The sequence below is a fragment of the Antrostomus carolinensis genome, unplaced genomic scaffold (genome assembly GCF_000700745.2).
Source record: "Antrostomus carolinensis isolate BGI_N321 unplaced genomic scaffold, ASM70074v2 scaffold3172, whole genome shotgun sequence".
Taxonomy (NCBI): Eukaryota; Metazoa; Chordata; class Aves; order Caprimulgiformes; family Caprimulgidae; genus Antrostomus; species Antrostomus carolinensis.
This window is the reverse complement of record NW_010301411.1, coordinates 35,164-56,083: the sequence shown is the minus strand read 5'-3', so window position 1 is coordinate 56,083 and position 20,920 is coordinate 35,164. Positions and strand designations below refer to the sequence as shown.

At 39.5% G+C, this 20,920-nt stretch overlaps 1 protein-coding gene across 1 annotated transcript in view; it reads right to left on the bottom strand.

The window, feature by feature from the left end:
* LGR4 (leucine rich repeat containing G protein-coupled receptor 4) overlaps window positions 1-20,920 on the bottom strand; it is a gene marked incomplete at its 5' end in the record, with an annotated part of 41,701 nt that overhangs the window by 19,609 nt on the left and 1,172 nt on the right. The window contains 2 exons of the mRNA XM_010163421.2: window positions 6,677-6,748; window positions 8,364-8,435. Of these exons, the coding sequence (XP_010161723.2) occupies window positions 6,677-6,748; window positions 8,364-8,435 (144 nt within the window). The remainder of the gene's footprint in view (window positions 1-6,676; window positions 6,749-8,363; window positions 8,436-20,920) is intronic.

Genomic DNA, 20,920 nt, shown 5'->3' with positions numbered 1-20,920 from the left:
ACAAAGCTCAGTAGGGGAAGAAAAAAAAAAATCCTCTGTTTTGCTCTCATCCTGTAGTCTGTTACAGTAAACCCTGGCTCTGCTGGGGCAAACCACCACCAGCACATCAGTGGCCATGGCTGCAGATGCTTCCCAAGGAGCTGGCCATGCGCCTTGCCACGAAGCCCACCTGGGTGTTGTTACAACTCATAAACATCATTTTTGTAATATTTATTATGAAGGTACTACCGCCACACTTCTTTATTAACACTATTTGCCTGGGAAGAGAAGAGACTATTGCAGATTTGTTTGCAGCTCCTATCCCAGCCTCACTAGTTCTCATCTGTGACCACACTCCACCTTCTAGGCTTCAGCGACTGGGAAATTTTAACAGCTTTGTACTAACAGCAAGAGTTTAACATTGATGTTAATAAAAGGAAAATCACTCCTGACTTGTGTTAAACCACTTCTGCTCAATGGCAATCGTTAAAGAACTTTGCTCTTTAAAGTGCTCCTTCAAAAACCACAAAGAAATCTCTCAAATAACACTGGAGTAGGTTTTTAGGTTTTGAAGTTGAGTACTGATAAGCCTGGTACCTTGGCAATCCTGCTACAATGCAAGGCAATAAACCCACCATGTTAACAGAGGTACTTTAAAATCCTCAGCACGTTTGCTCACTGTAAGAAGCGGCAGCTCTCTGTACCTTACGTGTTGAGAACATCAATACAAGGATTTGCTGTATTCAAAGACAAATTTACAGCAGCTATCAGAAACTAATGATACATGCCAAAGCTATTTCAACCACCAGTACTGATGTGCCAGCATATCTATTTCTTCCATTTAAATGTTTAAGATGGTACCAGTCAGAGATCACAGTTTGCTGCAAATTACCCATTGAGGATTCAGCTGATCTTTACCTACATGCCGTGTAACTTCTACCACTTGCACCATCCCAGTTAAGTTTCTGATCATTCCATTTCTAAATAATTTCCTCATTTTTATTTAAACATTAGCAATTCCTTAAGCAAGTCCAGACAGTTGAAAAAAAAAGTTACAAAAATCCCAGAGATTCCTGAAGCTCACAAGAAATACCCATATTTTACTTTCCAGAAAAACAGAACAGCTTCTGAAGGTGAACATGGCATAGAAAAATGAGATTCTTGTCATTCAGCAAGCATATAAAGTTCATGAAGCAGTATATTTAAACTGCTGCATATTTAAAGATTTTTCAGCACAATCAAACATGCTCAGGACAGCTCTTACACACTCTTCACTTAAAAAAAAATGCAAGGGAGAACGGCATATTCAGCATAGTTAACTTTGTGTTCTTTTTGCAGGTTAAAAAGAAAACATGTGTGAATATCTCCCCTTTCCTGTATTCCAGTGCTGATATTTGTGTTCTTTTTGCAGGTTAAAAAGAAAACGTGTGAATGTCTCCCCTTTCCTACATTCTGGTGCTGATGGTTTAACATCTTAACACAGACTCACTTGAGGGCTGATCCCCTTTAATAACAGTGAAGCAGGGAACTAAAAAACTTCTGGAGAAGACAACCTATTAAAAGTCAGTCAGTTGAAAAACCACCTGCCACTATTAAAGGTGCATACTACATATAAAACCATATAATGCTTCTTAACTTCATCTAGTCATTGCTGTTCATGAACATTTGCCACAGGCTCCCATACAAGATTATCCTTACAGATAGCCCTGTCCTTCAAAACTCTGTAATCCAGATTTACAAAATTATAAAAAAGTCATAAAACATACTTTAAGAAAAAATGAGAAGTAGAACAGAACTATGTATATTTTTTTTGAGATATATATATATATATATATATACACACACACACACACACAAGACAGTGTTTGCATTGTCCTTTCCAAATTCAAGGATCTTCCCTTCTGACACCTTTCAACATGCTTATGGTTTACCTTACTAAAATTGTTGTCACTAAGGTGAACCAGCACTTAAAGCTGTACGTTTTCACTATGATACCAGCAGAATGTTTCTAGATTAGAGTTAGGTTTTGGTGGGTTTTTTTAATAAATACAGATGTAGCTTGATCTGTATAAAGAATCCTTCCTAAATAAGAAAAAGATAGAAATGCAAGGCTATAGCAGATATGTGTACAGCACATTTAAAATGTGTCCCAACTGATTGAAATATGCCTCCATCCTCTGTCTCCATCCTTTTTTCATACATTTTTTTACCCTACAAAGCAAGATCCTGCTCTCATTTCTCTCAATCCCACACTAGGACCCCAGTCTTTCCTGCCTGGGTCAAGTCGATTCCCTCTCCCAGAAAATATAATCACATTCCAGTTCAGCACGTTCATGCCTCCTGCCTCATCCTGCCTCAAGCCTGCTCCAGCCTTCCAAGATAGGAAGGCAGACAGCAAAACTGGTTCTGATCCTGAAGCGGAGGCTGCGAGCAGAGCAGGCTCGGGAGCCAGAACTGCTACCGGGTACCACTGAAAATTACTGCTGACCACATGCATGAAGACACTTACCCTGCAGCTCAGGTGAACACCCACACAAAGAGAAAGGCAGGAGCTATCACAGTTGAGTACCACACTGGCATGGTCCCAATACCCACAATTTGGGAATCTGGCAGAACAGCCTAGCTGCAGAGCTTTGAACTGTTGCTGCAGAAGGCTCCGATATTCCCTGCATGCGGGCGTGTGTGCACATGTGCAGGGACAGTGACTCAGTGATTCCTCAACTACAATCACAATAAATCACCTCCAATACATTAGCAGCTATTGACAAGCTTTCAAAAATGACTCCTGGATTTGATGGTAAATGCCCACTAAAATTAGCAGCAATTGGGCTTTTTTGAGTTTAAATGGAACAGATCGCCTTTCTAAAGCATCCAAACATCTTTGTTTAAATAACATAGCTCTGGTATCCACCACATAACTGAGGATTGTACTAGAATACTCTGTGTTATGCCTTAAAATTCATACATAGCTGGGTTTCTGGGGTGAATTAGAGCAACCCTAGCAGTTTACAGAACCATTTTATAAATCCTCACATTCTGCGTCAAAGCTCAGAATAAAATGTGTTATCAAAGCAAGTCACTGCAGTCAAATATGCTGAGGCACTTAAAGAAGTGACCCTCTGAAACAGCCTCCCGACCCTTTCAGGCTCTGCAGAGGCTGCTGGAGCAGCACTTCACTTCACTACCTCTGGCTCCCCAAATGACCCTTGGATCACCAATAAAACTCACCAACACCATTTCCAGATCTAAAGTATGAAGCACACCACTTCATTACACTGTGATAACAAAAACACACTGCTGGTGCTTTGCAGTAACTGAAATGCATCAAGACTTAGAGCGAACATTTGCGAAGCTCCTTATTTGTCAAATTTTTCTGCTACCAAAAGCCGTGGCACAAACAGGGCAACTAATGCCTTCTGTCTTGGTAGTGCAGCCCCACAGTCCCAGGTATCACGGCATCTTGCAATGTGAGAAGACATCCTGCCATATAAACTTTTCTGGGGTGCTAGACAGCAAGTTTCCACTCACTAGAACTCTTTCATTTTGCTAAATTCCACCTCCATAAATAAGGACTCTATTCTAACTCTCTTTCAGAGGCCAGAGCTGGGAAAATATCCAATGTAAACAGAAAATAAAGGGCTGTCATTTAGTATTCTGAACCAGGCTGGCTACTTGCCAGCTATAATATAAACATTAGAGATCATGAAGCTCCTGTAACCATCATCTTTATTTCCACCCAGGTATGTTTACTGGGCTTGTTAATACATACAGTGTGGCAATCGTCTTCCTACGCAGCTAGAAACTGGAGCACATTAAGAGAGAAATTGGATAGTTCTACAGGAGCTGCAAACCAAACGGTTATCAATATACTATAAAGGTTTATGAGCAAGTAATTGGTGTCTTCACCAAGAAAAAATCCCCCTAAAGCTTACTTCAGAGCAAACTGGGAAACTGCCAAAAGAGAGTCAGTTAAGTGATGTTTGAACTTGCAGGTTTTGGATGGAGATTATATATTGAAAAGGTAGAAGCAGGTTTTCTAACATATATTCTGCAAAGAGTTATTTGTTTTAGAAGAAGATCACAGCACTCAGGAGCTTTAAATCAATTTTTGACACAAATTCATTTGGAAAAAAAAATCACTACTACTCCTTTTCTTTTTCTTCTTTTTTAATGAATAAAGCAGCAGGCTGGCACTTATGTTCTCATGCTCACACACAAAATTCAGAGGACCAGTCCTATATTCCTTTGTCAGAAGGTGCTTCTACATTAGTAGAGGATATGCATAATTACACCGCAATTTTATGAGTGATGCAATAAACTGAAAGTTTTCCCAAAATTTTTTAAAATGACAGAAATGCATTCTGGTGAAGTAAACAAATTACTGCATAGGAAAAATGCTTTACATTTCTCACTACACTTGTCTCAAAAACAGAGTTATTCTCAAATTGCTGCCAATTATAAGAAATTATGGTGATCTTGCAATGCAGACATCTCTCGGGAACAGAGAGAGGGACAATCCAAAACCTGATCTACATCAGTGGAAGAATTATCTTTCTGAGCTTCTGACATTGATGCTCATTGACTTCCAGACTGGATGTACCCACTGTATTTCTAACAGCGATTCAGAAAACTCAATCTGTGTTTCCTCAGAAAAAGAAGCAACAAGTAGCTTGCTGCTTATTAACCCAATTTCCTCCTTTTTCACCTTCCTAAAATTCATACAGTTTATCATTTGCCTATAAACAATGAAGCTCCCAGAAAGGGAAACCTCACCACACTTTAAATTGTTACTATATTTTAATTACAATGATGTTATGTCAAGTGATTGCGCTGGTTACATTATACAACACTACATAATCATTCCATTATTTTTTTCAACAACTAAAATATCTGGGTTTTTTTTAAATGGCTTTAAACATCTTCTTTCCAATCATATTAAAAATATATGAATTTTTAGAGAGAGAGATAGATACTGGCTTAATTTATAAATTCAAACTAAAATATCTGGGTTTTTTTTAAATGGCTCTAAACATCTTCTTTCCAATCATGTTAAAAATATATGAATTTTAAGAGAGAGATAGATGCTGGCTTAATTTATAAATTCATTTTTTTCCCCTTAATTTTGTCCCTTCCCTTCTGCACATAAAATTATCATTGCCCAGTAACTGGAGATTTAATATTTAAACTTTAATTAGAGAACAAACATTACCATAAGTAAGTAGGAAAAAAAGCATGTTCACTGAAAATGAAATGGATAGTTCATAGACAACAAAAGTATTTACTAAAGTAGTTTCTTTTTTGGCACCACAGAAATGCTGGAAGCCAGGAAGGAGTTTTGTTTTGGGTTTTTTTTTTTTTAAATAGTTACTAAAGGGTTATTCATATCATGTAATTTCAAGGATTTTTATTACACTGCATAGTATTTGCACAAAGCAGACTGTGACTGTCAGATCAAGGTGTTCTCTCTTCTATAGACACACTAAACAAGAAGGAAACATTAAATTCATAAAGTGGCTGCAAATGAAAACCTGCATCTGTCCTACTTTTGGATTCAAACACCTGGAAAAGTCCCTGTCAGCTTGTGGCATCCAAACTTGCTGCTCTCTCCTGCTATGAGCCATGTGCTGCCCGTGCTCGCTGTCGCAGGCAGGAGAGCCTTGCTGGTAAGCAGCCCAGTAGAAGCAGGTACATGGGTGCACTGGGAGGTGGCAGGTCCCTGCCCGGCACAGGCTCCTGCTCCTCAGTAGGATCATCTGCAGCCCATCTTGATCTGCCCCGTGCTGCTTACTGTGCTTTCTTCAGATGGAAAAGGCGGGAATACCTGAGCAACTACAAGAAGGCAGTGGCCAAGATCCAAGTTTAGAGAATGTAAAAAGCACCTTTGCAAAAGTTGTGCAACAGTTTGCAAACCTGATTTTTTTTTTTCCCCCAAACCATTCCATAATCTGATGCAACACAAAGAAACAGGATCTCAACTTTAATTTTGGCACAGGGGGAACAGATAAACTGCCCCTTCTCTATGTAGGTACGCAGAAAGGAGGAAAAATTTTGAAACCCTTCCCCACTCTGCCTCCTCATCACAGTGATAAGCATCTACCACCTAGAGAGCTGTAACTAACTATTAAGGTCTGATTAATATGCTTTATAAAACATAATAAGCCATGAGATAGTATGAGCACATATTAAATATCTTATGAGCAACTAGCAGTAATGGCTGAGGTGTTCATAACTGTCTCTGTGATTTCAACACCTTCCAGTAAAACCAATACTATTCATGTCTCAAGCAATACTGCTTCCCAGAAACCCCTTTTCCTCCTCCAGATACAAAAGACTTGGGCATGATTCATTTTTGCACAACACTTTAAAATTGCTTAAACACCTTAGGACATGCAAGAAGGATGATAAATGTTTAATTCCACCACCACTGCATGTATACAGCAATCCTGTACCTGCATTCGGGTTTTGAAAGAGTTTGGATTTGGGTTGCCCCACCAAAGATGACAAATAAAATTCCTTATGAACTTTACTTGGGAAACTTTACTCTAGTTGAAATTGCAATATCAGAAAGTTTAGGTACGTTAGTACACAGACATGATTATACTTCAAAATTCTATAGAATGAAGCAAATGTTTACAAAGTGACTGAAAGTGGAACTTTGAGAACAATAAAAGAATAAAAGCAAAGTAAGAAAACTTACAAGGACTGCAAACCACTTAATCCTCTGATGGCCTCATTAGGTATAGTCTTCAGCTGATTGTTCTGTAGGGTTCTGTAAAAATCCACTGTGTTAGTAAAGCAGAATTTGACAATAATCTACCAACAGTAGAGGTGACAGAAGACCCCATGGTCCTGTTACAATTTCACAGATTTCTAGTGTACATAAAAACATATAAAATTAGCAAGACCAGATACTCAAAGGGAACAATGAAACAAGAAAATGGTCTATTTCAGTTTTATTTAGAATTCATTAATTAACTGCATTAATTTGCAGATTACAAGCCTCTGACATAATGTGCTGAAATTCCCCTGGGAACTCACTGAAGAGACTGAACAACTCAACACTAGTACAAATTTGCTACAAGGAATGGTATTTTATTATTTTCTTGTGAAATCATCCTATATGTGCTACAAAATACACAAACCTCTAATTTTTCTTAAAGCCGCATCAATTCACAATGCATTAACAATCTAATTTACAAAGTGTGTTCACAACAAAGCACCTCTGGGCACAACATTAAAAAGACACAGAATGAAACCAAAGCCAAGCTGAATTAAATTATACTGGGTTTCTTTTTTGTTTTTAAGAACTTCTCTTATGGGACAACATACTATTGCATGATGAGTTATTTTATAAAGAGAATGTAAATAACTGAGATCTCATAAATTATTATTATTAGACTTGGTGTATACTGGGGTAAAATGCAAGTGGATGAGTAAGTTAACTGTTATTTAATATCCAAGTCCCAAATTTTTCAAGACCTGTGAGAATTTCAGGCACCTCCAGTGCTGAGTATCCTGATGGGAGATTCCTTCAAGAGCCTTGACGCTCTGCATTCAGTTTACAAAACACCATATTAAGTAGTATTGCAGATGGGCAGTTTCCTAATTTTTACCTGCTTATGCTGTCTCTCTACGCTTCTTTCTTTACAACTTCAGGGTCCTTTTCCACTTTTTCAAATATCTGTTTAATTAACTATTACCCTACCAGCCACTGGAAATATTTACATGAGGATAATGCTACAGTTTCTGGATACAGGTTTTTAAAACCCCAAACAACAGAAAGCTTTTCATCCATAGCTATGGAAAAATAGTTGAAATGAATATTCTTATCTCAGAAAGGAAAACAGGATATGGGAAACAGGGACACAATTCTAATTTTTTTTTTTTATTAGAACTTTTTTTCTAGTAGTAAGTAATGTTCACCTAAAGAAGCAAAATATAGAAATTATTTCTATCACTGGCAGGGGACAATTCAAAGGTGAAATGGTGTTTTAAATCTCTGTAAGTATTAATACTACCTGATAATGTCTGGGCACCTGATGGAGTAAGCTGAGGGGGTGGAGAACAAAAAGCTTTACAAGTCCTTTTTAGGATTTTTCCTTCTTAGGCTCCTTCTGCTACTAGATATACCTCAGAAGCAAGTAAGCGTTCTAATTAAACGCAGTAATTACTGCTTAGTCAAGTTCACCACTGCTCATCATCACCACTTACAGCAAGCTTTGTTAAAAAACAACAACAACAAAAAAATAGGAGAGCTATAATTTTGAGGGGGGGTAAGGGGGCGGGACACACAAAAAATTTCCTCCAGCCTACCAGTAAACAGGCTGGCTGTGCACTGAGAAAGCATACAGCTAGCTATGAAAGCTCAAAACCCGATTACTTACAGAACTTTGAGTTCTTTCAACCCAGACAAGGCCTTTGGATGGATAAAAGAAAGGTCATTGCCAGCCAGTCGCCTGGAAAAAAATTGCAATAATAATTTCAGTCACAAAATACAGTACTTCTACAACAGTCCAGCAAGGAAAACAACTGATACACCAAATCTTGCAAGTAATTATGCATTTTGCATTCAATTATGCTGTATTCATGATCTTCCATGTCTGCCACAGTTATTTTAGTCATTGCACATTTTTAGCAATGAGAATGCATCACTCAGCCTCACGGATACACTTTTGCAAACACGGTAGAAAAAACACACCTCAGAATGATAACAAATCTTCTTATGGTACTAGGTTTGAAAAGTGCATTTACTGACTATTAATATGATCCTCTGTCTTTCAGCATTGCTCTGCTGAAACACAGGCTCTGGTACCCACATGTTTTTAATCTATACAGCAGTTTCTAAAGAAACTATGCAGTTAAGCAAAAATAGCTAGACACTAGCATGAGGCAGGGAAAAGTTTCTATGCGAATCCCAAATGTGAAGATGATATTTGCAAGCAGGCAGTATGTTCACAGTGCTGACAATTGACAGGATGTCTCCTCACATCACCAAGATGTAGTGTTGGTAATTTTTTTATTTATTAATTTTTATCTTTTTTGTCAGCTAATTGGACAAACTCTTCAGGACAGAAAACTGTTTGGGGGGAGGGAGAAAGGGAGCAGGATCCTCAATTGTACTCACTCTCTCTCAAGATGTGGCCAGTTTCAAACTTGGACTGCTAGACACTAACACAGAAGTAAATTGTGAAAACCACCATGATATTAAAAGTAATAAATACGGGAGATGCTGCAGAACACAAAGCAGGAAAGCAGAAACAGCAGCCAAAGCAGCTGCTTTCAAATAGCTCATTCCCTCTTTCCCCACTTCTTTTTTCCTTCAACCTTTTTACCTCTATCCTGACCAGGAGACCCTGTGTGGTCCAACCTTTGTTGAGCTGCTAATAGTTGTGACACGAGGTATCTTATTAAGAGTAAAAGACAATAATGCAGAACACCTGGTAAGCCATAGCTGCCAAAAGATGGCATCATTTCAGCCAAAGTATTTGCTTTCAGAGTTGGTTTCATAGCCAAGCTAAGCAAAAACAACGTTGGAGAAGGCTGTACAATACAATCATCCGGTGGAAATGCTACGTACAAGGCAGCAAGTGTTAATAAATTAAAACAGTCCCTGTGCTTTAACAAAGGTTACAGAATATCAAAACCCAGCTCTGCTGTTACAGGACACTGTGAAGCAAGCCAGGCACACTAAGGGAAAAATGTTATTTCAAAGAGGCAAGTGAAGGAAAAAACAGGAGCATCATCTACAGTGTCAGCTTGCCAGAACACAGCAACATTATTACGTTTTTATCTGAGTCTCTATTTCTAACTACATAAGAGATTACCCAAAGCGTTTGATGCCTACATAAATCTGCTTGCAACAGAATTAATGACTTAATAAAATATTGCCTGATAGAGAGGATGCTAGTTGTTTATTAATTCCATTTGTCAAAGGTAGATGGTTTCATTTATAAACCATTGGAGGAGAAGACAGCTCCTTATGAACAGGAAGGTGACAGCAGCAGCAGATATGACTCGATTTTAGAAAACTGTTTCTATAACTTGTTAAAGTAGAACTTGGTATTTATTCCTTGTATTCTCACACACACCCCAATCACCATAGCTATGGCTCTGGCATCACTACAAGAATGCTTAAATCTCAGCTTCTTGTGTCTTACAAAAAAACCTAAAAAAAAAACCCAAACCAACAAAAAACCCACCACAAACCAACCAAAAAAACCCCCAAACCCAAGACATCTCTTGACTACCGAGAAAAGTTTGTCTGCATGACTTGTTTATAACCAAACAGCTCTGAAATAAAAATAAAAAGAATCAATGTATTCTTATTCTTGAAATCTCCTGTCTGCAAACAATCTCAGGATTTCAGAGCTGTGACATGATTTTTCAAATACTTTGAATTTTTAACATGAATGAAAAATTGCAGATGGCAACTAAACACTCCACTAAAATTCATTTTGTTGTCAGCAGTTGCCCAAATTGACTGTATTAACTTTATCTGGGAAGACACAGAGCAAGGTTTGCAATATTTCATGGTTTTCTTTCTAACAATTTCCTCAGTTCACTGTAAACAGAAACATTGATGAAACATGCTGGGTCTCTATACCAGAGAGCCAGTGATCTGCAAAACATATGTTTATTTTTAAAAGTGTTCAAAACATCAAAATAGAATCCTTAATCAAGCAAAATATAACTGAGGCTATAGCACCAAATTATTTTGGCACACAAACGCTACTAGCTGATGTTGATTACCTACCACAGGCTTCAAGAAGCAGCAGCCCTGGTAAATGTGTGTCAGGCAGCTCTGGCTGCAGCTCTGCCGAGGTTCCCCAAGAAAGGGGCTGGTGTGCAGCTCATCAGGCATCTGCTGTAACTTCTCCCTCCCCCAGAGAGGCTGGGGAATTATGACTTGTTTTAAAAAAGCTAAACTAAATCCAGTTGAATAGCTTCCCCCAGTCTCACTGAATGTTACTAACACAACCTACAGAGCACTGGAAACAAAATACAGCTGAGCCAGAGCAAGGCTTGCGTGACTTCAAACAGCAAGACTTCACTTACCTCAAGGCAACTCCTGTTTATTCAGCCTTTTTGCAACCAACCAACGGAAAAAAACCAACCTGCAATCCATTACATTTCCGTTTCTCCTCCATCTGGCAGCCTTCCAGGAAACAGGATACAACTAGACAAGTGTGCAAAGGCTTTACTAATCAGTTTGCCAAATATACATTTATCATTCCTGTCCCAGCCTTGGGGATCGTGGTTGCTTGTTAGGAGGTTTCAACTGCAGCTCTCCAGCAGGCAAAGACCAACATATCCTACACTGCTCTCAACACGCTTCCCTCTGCTGCAGCATGCAGCAGCTGGGAGGATGGAAAGATTTCTCTTTACATAATCAAGTTCATTTTAAAGAGAGAAACAAAATATTGATAGCATATAATATAGTGCACGCACAGCACACAAATTAAGACATCATTAGAATCGTCCTGTCAGATTTTCTGTTACCTCCTTTCAGCGTGTCTCAAAAATAGTCACATTCAGATTTTCAAATATAATGTTTAAAACAAAAGCATCTCTGTTTCTCTCTTTGTCTCTCGCACACCCACGGTACATGTGCTAAGGAAAAATCACCAAGCCCTAAATTCCAGCACAACAGAAAGGAAGGAAGCTTCATCTCCTTGCAACAAGACTCAATAACCTGCGTGGGACCAGCCCATGGTGGGACAAATCCACACTGCTGTGAAGCTACCTGAAGGCAGCCCTACATTTATGCTGTCGAGAGCTGAGTACCCATCCTTCCCTTCATTTTGAGTGGAAAGAGTCTCAGAGACCTGGCCTGAAAGTCCATCTGAGACTGAGACAAGGCACATCACCACTAGTTTGAGCTCTCTTTCCAAAAGGCAGAGGATTGTAAAATACATTCACCCACAAAGACAGTAAAAGACAATTTAATAGATGACTGTGAAGTGCCCTGCTATGCTATAGGCCACAAAAACTTAATTTGCTGTATTTTACTTCTCAAGGCACACAGACACAGCAGCAGGCATCATCTGAAGTGGGGTGTAAATGTGTATCACACTGAGCAAGAGTTTTCCTGTTAACTCGATGGCAACTCCCCTTTGTTTGAAAACTCTGCCCAGGACCACAGGTACCCTGACTCAGCCCAGCCAGAGTCACACCTCGGGGGCTCCTGCAGTGGAATCACAGTTGTAATGTGTGACCCCACTAGTAACTTTCTTCTAGGTTGGTACAAAAGAAAACACAAAAAAATTTTGAGTGTTTCAATAGGATAAAATTCCTGAAAATTTGGACAAATTCAAATAGACAAAATCAATTTCAGCAGAGCAGGATAACAGAGTAGGACACATGGGGGACAAAATACTTCTGCTATCCTGTCATACATAGGTGAGCAACACCCTATAATCATCATTTTAAGTGACACAGTAAATGATCTCAAGATGTAGAAGTACACCTTTTGTTGTTATTACCAAAATGAGGATATAATCTGGCTGGGGAATAATCTTCCATGATATCTCATTCCCAGAGTACACAGCAAGCACAGCTCCTTGCACTGAAACTCTTCTGAAAGCAGCAAAGGCTGTTTTCTCTCTTTTGGGAAATTAAAACTTCTGCAGTTATGACTCCGGCTGCATGTTAACTGAGCCAAGTTAATCACTGGTGTCACTCCAAAATCAGGGAGGATGTCCCAGGGATACATTTTTGTCTGGAACAATTAAAACCATCTCTCTTATTTTGACAGGATGCAATACAAACTTCTTGAAAACCTCTCTGCTTGCCTTGCATCCCAGATGGTGGTGAACCTCAGGTTACATGAGCAAAGAATTAAGTCTCCTTCTGTCCTTCTGAAGATCTCGTGCACATACACAAAGTGTTTTTGCTGTGTTTTGTTTTGTTTTTTCCCTTTGGCAGTATTCTGGGATCCTCCTAACCTTATCTGTCCGTGCTGTCTCTGATAACAATACCTTGGCTACTTTTTCCATGGATCAACTGTAATCTTACTTCCTCACTGAAAATTCATATACTGACACAGACTGCAATCCTGACGTGTCATAATAAATCATCTGATATATTATTTTTATTTCTACATTAACTGCTTTCTGGTAAGATCCAAGACCTAGTCAAGGCTGAACATTCCACAGTCACCTCCAGACCGCTCACCACTGGCTGCCTGCCCATGCAACATCTCCTTTTAGCTCTCAAACTTTTACCTACCTATTTTCATCCCACTGGAAAATATTCTATTACTTCTCCACTTGCACTTTTGTCATTTCTTTACTGTTTTGCTGTCTTACATCAAATCATTCTGCCATCCTTACATGCCTGTTCCTAACAACTTTTTCAGGTTTCTTTGTGCTTCCCCACACAAACATAAATTTTACTTCATTTTCTCCTGCAACAGAAGTAACCTTTGACAATGCCTTAGAAACACACTTGCTGGGTAGCATGGATTATTTTTTCTCAAACTTAAGAGCTTCAGGTTCCACTTATTCCAGAAAAACAGTCACTTTGGAACAGAATTCAGTTTTCTTAACCAATGACACATAGTTATGTGTTACAATTTATTCATCAAGGTTTGAAGCTTTACACAAGAGGTACAGGCATTTGCAGGGAAGTACCAGGGCTCACTGCTTCCCCTGTGCAGCGATTCCCTGCCTGGCGAGGGCACACGCCTCTGCAGACAGCCCATACCCAAACTGGGCACCTGCAGAAGGGGACAGGCTGGGAAAGAGAAGCCCCATCACTGGGCTAAACTTCCCTTTGCTTATCTGTGATTAGCAAATAGCCCCTTTGGGACTTCTGTCAGCTGCAGCCTGCTGCCCTGCTGTGAAGCCAATCAATAACCTACAGATTACCCCCAATTCTTCCACGCCAATTTAACGTAACTAAATGGATACTTTATTCTCCTGCTGCTAATGAAAAATGCATTTGTCCCCTTCTCTTTTTCTTGGAGTAGTTTCAGTATTATACAACCTCAACCACTTTTTATAAAATCTTGAGTATGGAAGGCCAAGACACATCAGGACTGAAAAAGGAAGCCTGTAACTACAACCAGCACTGAAACTCCATCAACTCCATCCAGCTGAATAGGCACTTCTCATCCTGAGCCTTCCCTGCCTAGCATTTACAGCTTTCTCAAAGTTATACTGAACTTGGTATCAAAATGCCTTCGTGGTCTAAAAATTTTAAATGCTTAAGGAAATTAAACTGATTGAGTAAAAGAAGTCTAAAGCCTATCCATAAATTCTACTGTCAAATTGTCAGCAAGAGTCACCAGCACCCCCCTGCAAGACAAAATATGGCACTATCATATTGCTTTTCATGTACTATCAAAGAATATTTATAATACTTTTTAATTGTTAACAGGAAAATAAATTATGATGGATTTTGAAGAAAGCAAGCATTCCCTTCCATGCAAATACACTCCATCATTCAGTATCAGTATTGGGGTAAGACCTCCTTGAAGCAGAGCCCACAGCCTATAACACATACCCACCAAAGGAAACACATGTAACCTAAAACAATTATTACACAACATGAGTTGTTGAAGCAAGCTGCCTTCTCCCTAATTGCCTTTGCAGACCTTGCACTGTGTCATGGTTAACTTCCCTTTGCTCTACCACAGGCCAGGTAGATGGGCAGGAAAAGAACTTCACATGAGTACAGGTTCTTCTATGCCAGGAAAAATCTTCCAGTGCTAATTATGCAAGAGTACCTCAGTACTCCCCAAAAATATACCAAAATACAACCCCCTAAGAGGAAGGGAGGAAAGCAGGTAGAAGAATGATTTAATTCCTCACCATGTCTTCTTATGGTAACATACAGCGTCATACCAAGACACTATGATGACAGAATGCACTCAGATCAGCCAATAACTTTCTTAGAGCATTGGGATAATTCATTTAATGCATATAGGATTTGGCTTTTCTGCTTTTCTGTCTGAATATCTAAGGATTTTGCGATTCTTCCTGAGGCTTGAGCCTGGAACTGGCTGCCTGCTTGCTTGCACGCACACATCTTTTGTCTCATCCTCCAGTTCCTGAAACTGAAAAGAGGAGGTGGACTGCACAGTACAAGCATCATTTGGGGGACTCCGCTTGAAGAGACCCAGACTGAGAGATTCTGAGGCTACTGCTCAGCCTCCAGAAGTTTCTTATCTGGTTTATACATTCAGACAGCCCCAACCTGGCAGTTCAGGCAGCATAATAAATTGAGGCTCGTAAGACGGGTCTTGAAGCCTAACACCACAAAGTTCAGCCTCCAGGCCATTTAGCGAAGCCAGCTCCTGTGTGTGTGCCCATGTGAAAATGATGCTGAACACTGGAACTTAAGATGACAGATAAGGAAAAAGTTTTGTTTCCCTCTAAATGTACTCACAACACAACAACCAGTCTCAGGATCCATATATACAACCATGCCCATTTTTTAAATTAACATGTACAAACAGAAACTGGAAAAAAACACAACACAACAACCAGTCTCAGGATCCATATGTACAACCATGCCCATTTTTGAAATTAACATGTACAAACAGAAACTGGAAAGAAACTTCCTTGTCTTCTACAAAACAGTGGGATTTACTCAACCTACTAGGCATCTGTCCCCACAAACAGGAAAAATATGCAACTGTTAAGCACAGCGAGAACCTTCCAAGCTACAGAAATATTATTCTTGTATCAGCAGGACTGAGCCTCATCCAGAATCAAACTGATTTAGGACTCGCATAGATAAGAAAACATTAATTAAACACAGGTTGGCCAACGTGTTTTTAAATATTGTTTAGCATCTAGTGCAGACCAAGTAGGTGATGTTTAAAAATATCTTAGCTGACTGTGGTTAATTCTACTTGGGAGTCTTTGCCTAAAGGTTTGTCTTGACTAGATCTTGAAGGTGCAAGTTACAACACGCTGATGCACTTTCTAAAGCTCCAACGTACATAAGGCAGCAAACATTTCTAAAGTATGCTAGGCTGGTCAAGTCCAAGCTTAGGCTCTTAACTTGCTACCACACGTGAAACCTACTCCTTGCACTTTCTTCATTAGAACTCTACCTCTTGTAATTCAAGCTGGATCAACTGAGGAAATTATCTCCTCCAGCTGCTCAAGTATTCAAAGCTGGCATACGGATGAAGAGCGCTCATCAGCTTCCAACCCAACGTCAGCCAGCTATTTCTGAAATACCAACAGCGGATGTCTATGCTGGCTGCCTTTATAACAAAGCAGCTGAAGAGGGTGCTTGGCTTGTTCCTCAGCCTCTGCTGGTGGGGCTGAATGGACAGATACAGGGTGGTAACGTCTCCAATCGTACCAGCTAGTTGCACAAGAGGATGTTTAACCACAGCCTTGGTTGCCACATGCTGGCTAACACAAGGCATCAGGTCAACTTTTCTCATGGAGACTCATCCTTACCTTTTCTACTCAAAACAAGCCCTTTGTCTCCAGCCTCCCACTACAAATCCTGGGACTACTCATGTTTCTGAAGGAATTGCATCACCTCATCAACGTTCACACGCTACCTTGAAAATATTATTGTAAAAGTTCTAGCACTGAAGGACAAAAATTTACTTCCACCAAAAGCTCCACTGTCAGGTGAGGAAAGACACTGCATCCCAAACTAACACCTCAGCCTTGGTGGCCTTGACAGAACTCCAAGACACGCCTTATTCATAGAACCAAAGTAATGGAAGAACACTCCTCCTCCCTTCCCAAGGATAATACAACTTGGTGCTGATGCAGAAATCAGAAGGAAGGGGACTATTTAAATTACAAACCGAAATAGATACTACAAAAGCAAGCAGCTGTGACATTTCAGCCAGGTGGTCATCTTCAGCTACAGTCAAGAGGAAAAATAATTCTAGACATTTCCCTTGCAGATACTTCATGATTACAACCTTATGGCAAGACCACCTGATTTTCACTGCCAGAATGCATTTTAATTAATCCTTATGTTCTTAAAATATACTTTGTCAATTAAAAGCCATGTTCAGAGACTCTGGCTGAGGAGGGAGAGAGGGGTTTGAGATGTTTAAGCAAGATTTCTTAGTGCTGTAAGCAGCACAGATATAATTAAATAGTCAAGAAAATTCTCTGTGGTACTATTTCTTTTCCTGAAAAATTACACAAGTGCTGTCTCTCACTCACTGCTTATTCATCTCTCAAAAGCAGATTAGCATTGTCTTTCAGAAAAACAAACTTTTACTCATCTAAATTTTCCTTTTATCACTTTGTTTCCCTAACCATTTTCACCATCTATTAAATAAAAACCTTAATAAACTTTGTCATATGAACAAAAATTTTTTGGTTATATGAACAAAAACCAGAAACACAACAGACCTTGGCATCAACACCCATCTGGAAGGCAATCAAGCACTGCTGCCTTTTGGTGCCGTCAGGAGTGATTATTTTCCTTGCAGAATTGCTGGGCATGAAATGCTCTTCAAAACCCCAACAGTCAGAGAGCATCCTTCCTAATCCTTGTTGGAGGAGGTCAGAGCCTTGCCCTGAGGCTGACTGGTGGGGAGATGACCGGTGCTCCCCTTCAGACAACTATGCGCTTGTGTCACAGGCAACCTACAGACAGCAGGACAGCTTGATGTCCCCTGCCTCCCTACTGGGGACCTGCAGCCAAACAGCCAAAATCTTATCATCTAAACCTTACCCATCAGTGCCAGGCAAATAAAATGACAACAGAGTGGAAATCAAAACAAGGCTAAAAGGTCATTAAGTCAAGGAGACTTTATTCAAGTGGTTTGAGTTTCTGAAGACAGACTGGAAAACTGGCCAAGAATAAAAATTTCCCTTCCTGGATGAGAGAGTCCCTTTTTAATTAATCCAGCAGATCATGCACAAATATAGGGAATTGAAATCATATAGTTAAAATCCTTCAGACTACTGTAGGTAACTTTACATTTAGAAGGAAGTGCAACTGTTTAGAAGAGCATCAAAACAACACAGTCTGCCTCTTCTAGTTAAAAATTCACACTGGAAAATGGTTTCTGCTTTCTAAAAACACTGCATTATCTAACTATATTTCTCTCTTCTAGTTTTCTATAAATACTTTAAGGTGCGGTTAGAAAACCGTGGCCAAGTTCTTCAAGAATTTTTAGTTTCCATATCAAGTTCAGGGTTGCAGCATATTTACATTAACATTTTCTGGAGAATACACTTCATTAACTGCTGTGGTAAAACCCTTGGTGGTCTGCTCCTTGCTGACTCTGACCATTGCCGTTTCAATCATTTGCAAATTACTTCCAGATGGGTATCAGTTACACAGAGATGGAGAATTTTTGTAACGTTTATAAATAGTGCAAGAACCCCACAGATATATGATAAGTGTGCTGAGCAGTGACACGCATGACAAGGCTGTGAAGAGGGGCATGTGGAGCACATAACCCACTGGGCAGATTCTGCCCATGGACAAGCTGGAATCCCTTTGCTTGTACCTGTGAGTTAACACTCAGGTAGGACACTATCCCAAAGGTACAAAAACTCAGATTATACCTGCAAATTTGATACTTTGCAAGAGAGTCAGTTCCCTGAACACAGTCATTTAGTGTTATGTCAGATGTCCGCTTCCACCTGGCCCCAACTGCCATTCCAGGCGGTCCCATCTGCGTCAGACCTGCCCGTCTTGTGTGGGTGTCTCGGATAACCCAGCACATCTAAAAACAGCATTGGATGCAAACATCGAAGCACCCAGGTCACTCCCCCTTGGGTGACGTAGAAGGCACCTTTTAAATGAGCAGCCAGCTTTTACAAGTCTGGTATGCTGCTTCTTTCACTTTCATTCACTAGTGTTCATTTTAGGATTTGGAAAATGATCTCCTGAAGTCTCTCAGGACTACCAAATAATTCAATGTATTAAGGAAATTACAACCCTCAATTTAAATAACCCCTACTGCATTTTTTTAATCTCATATTCTCCCTATGCGCACTGTGTAAAACTCAAGTTGCCTACATAATACATCTAACTGCCTCCCATTTACATTCAATTACATTTTATGATACTATTTTGCAATATTAATTAACTAACTCTGTCAGGGGCTAATCTCCCAGAGCATTTGACAAATGGCAGGGCTAAAGCATGGCATAAAGAGAAAGGTGTCTGGGGCTGTCTCCTGGATGAAGAGTTACTAAAGATCATGGTGCTGTGAGTACTTACTGCATTCCCATTAAGTTTGTGGGATTTTCATTTGCTTTGGTGTGTAATTCTTGGGAAAAGTTCTAGATGGAAAAGTCACTTCTTGCATAGATTTCAACACCACTTTGCTTTAACTCTGTCTCTTTTACTTTGGCTTGGAGACTCACATCCACATTTCTGTGCTGAAAAAGCAACTTTGCTAGTGCCTGGCAGTCGGAATTTGGATATGCAACTATAAATAAAAGCCAGGAAGAAAGCTTGAAAATCATCTGAGAGAGGAGAGGGAAAATTGTGGTTTTACAGTGGGAAGTACAACACTACAAACAACCCACATGTCTCAGTTAATGGTTTTCAACTGAAAAGTACCTACACAGATACTCCTATGGCTCTGCTCTCACAGTCATTTTCCTGTCGTTCTGCATCCGTGATAGCTGTTGAACTGGAGAGAGTTTTTCTTTTTAATCTTTCTGCAGATTTTCCTACCTCTGCAACTGTAGGAGGCAACTCAAACATAAACTGAAAATATTATTTTTTTTCTATATTGTACTAAGGAATTATGATTGATTCAAATATGTCCAAACATTTAGGAAGTATCATTTTTACTGTAAAGATCTGTGGATGTTTTTCCCCAGAAGTTGCTATCCTAGGAAAGATTTAAAGCTTCTGGGTGTTCACATGTAATTCTGAACTTAACACTACCTTTTGTTTTTTTTGCAGACTGAAATGCTGGAATTTAGGGGGACAATGAGGTACACGTAGCAAATGGCTCTTAGGCAATAAGAACAACAGACGATGGCTGAAGGCTCTACCTTTTCTCTTTACCTCCTGACACACCCCAGGGTTTATGGAAGTTACACAACATACACACCCACCAGTTAGGTTTTACTGCTTAATTACTTGTAGGGGAAAAAAAATGAAGTCTCCCACAGTCATCTGAAGTTGGAAAAACAGAATTGTAAGGTTTTTTTCAACTTTTGGTCTGAAATATGACTATAAAACATTCAGGAAAAAAAAAAACTGGACTACAAATATAGTCTAATAAAACAACAGGGCACATTACCAAGCACATGGGGAATGTTGACTAGTATGTATTCTGAGCCAAGAAAGCCTCCCCAGGCCTCTAATTATATATATTTTTAATTGATTACTCATGCCATAGAGCCTTTCTTAAATTGTGTCAATCACATACATGGACCATCTGAAAACCTGGTAAAACTATTTTCCTTCATGACTTATTCTAAACTACATCGCAAATTTAAACAACACCTAAAATCAGAGGGAATAAACCAGAATTTGTTAAGCATGAAATAAGATATCACACACAATTCACCTGACATAAGTAAGTTCAACTGCGCTTCACAATTGTACTGACTTGAGTTAAAACTACCTAAAAAACAGGCAAAAATTGAGTTATTTAAGTGTATTAGTAATGGTAGCTGCTACATTAACAGGATATAAGAGAGACTAAAATTGTAAGGAGAGGCAGAACACCATATTAGATCAACCAGAGAAGCTGGAGTGCAAGAAAGAACAACAGAGAAGCTTTCAGGAATGCAAGCCTTTCTTCAGGAACAAGTGATCCATCTCTTAGCAATTCTCCAATACGCTTCTTCCAGTGAGGTGCAGTGGTTGGATTGGTTATAGCAGATAACCAGAGTCAAAAGGTTCTGGGCTTTATCTCTAGTTTTGCTATGGGGTTAATTTATCCTGTTGCCTTCTACAAATGGCTTTCATCCTTCGCTTCAGTTTCCTCATCTGTAAAGTCCAAAGAATGCTTCCCAACTTCATA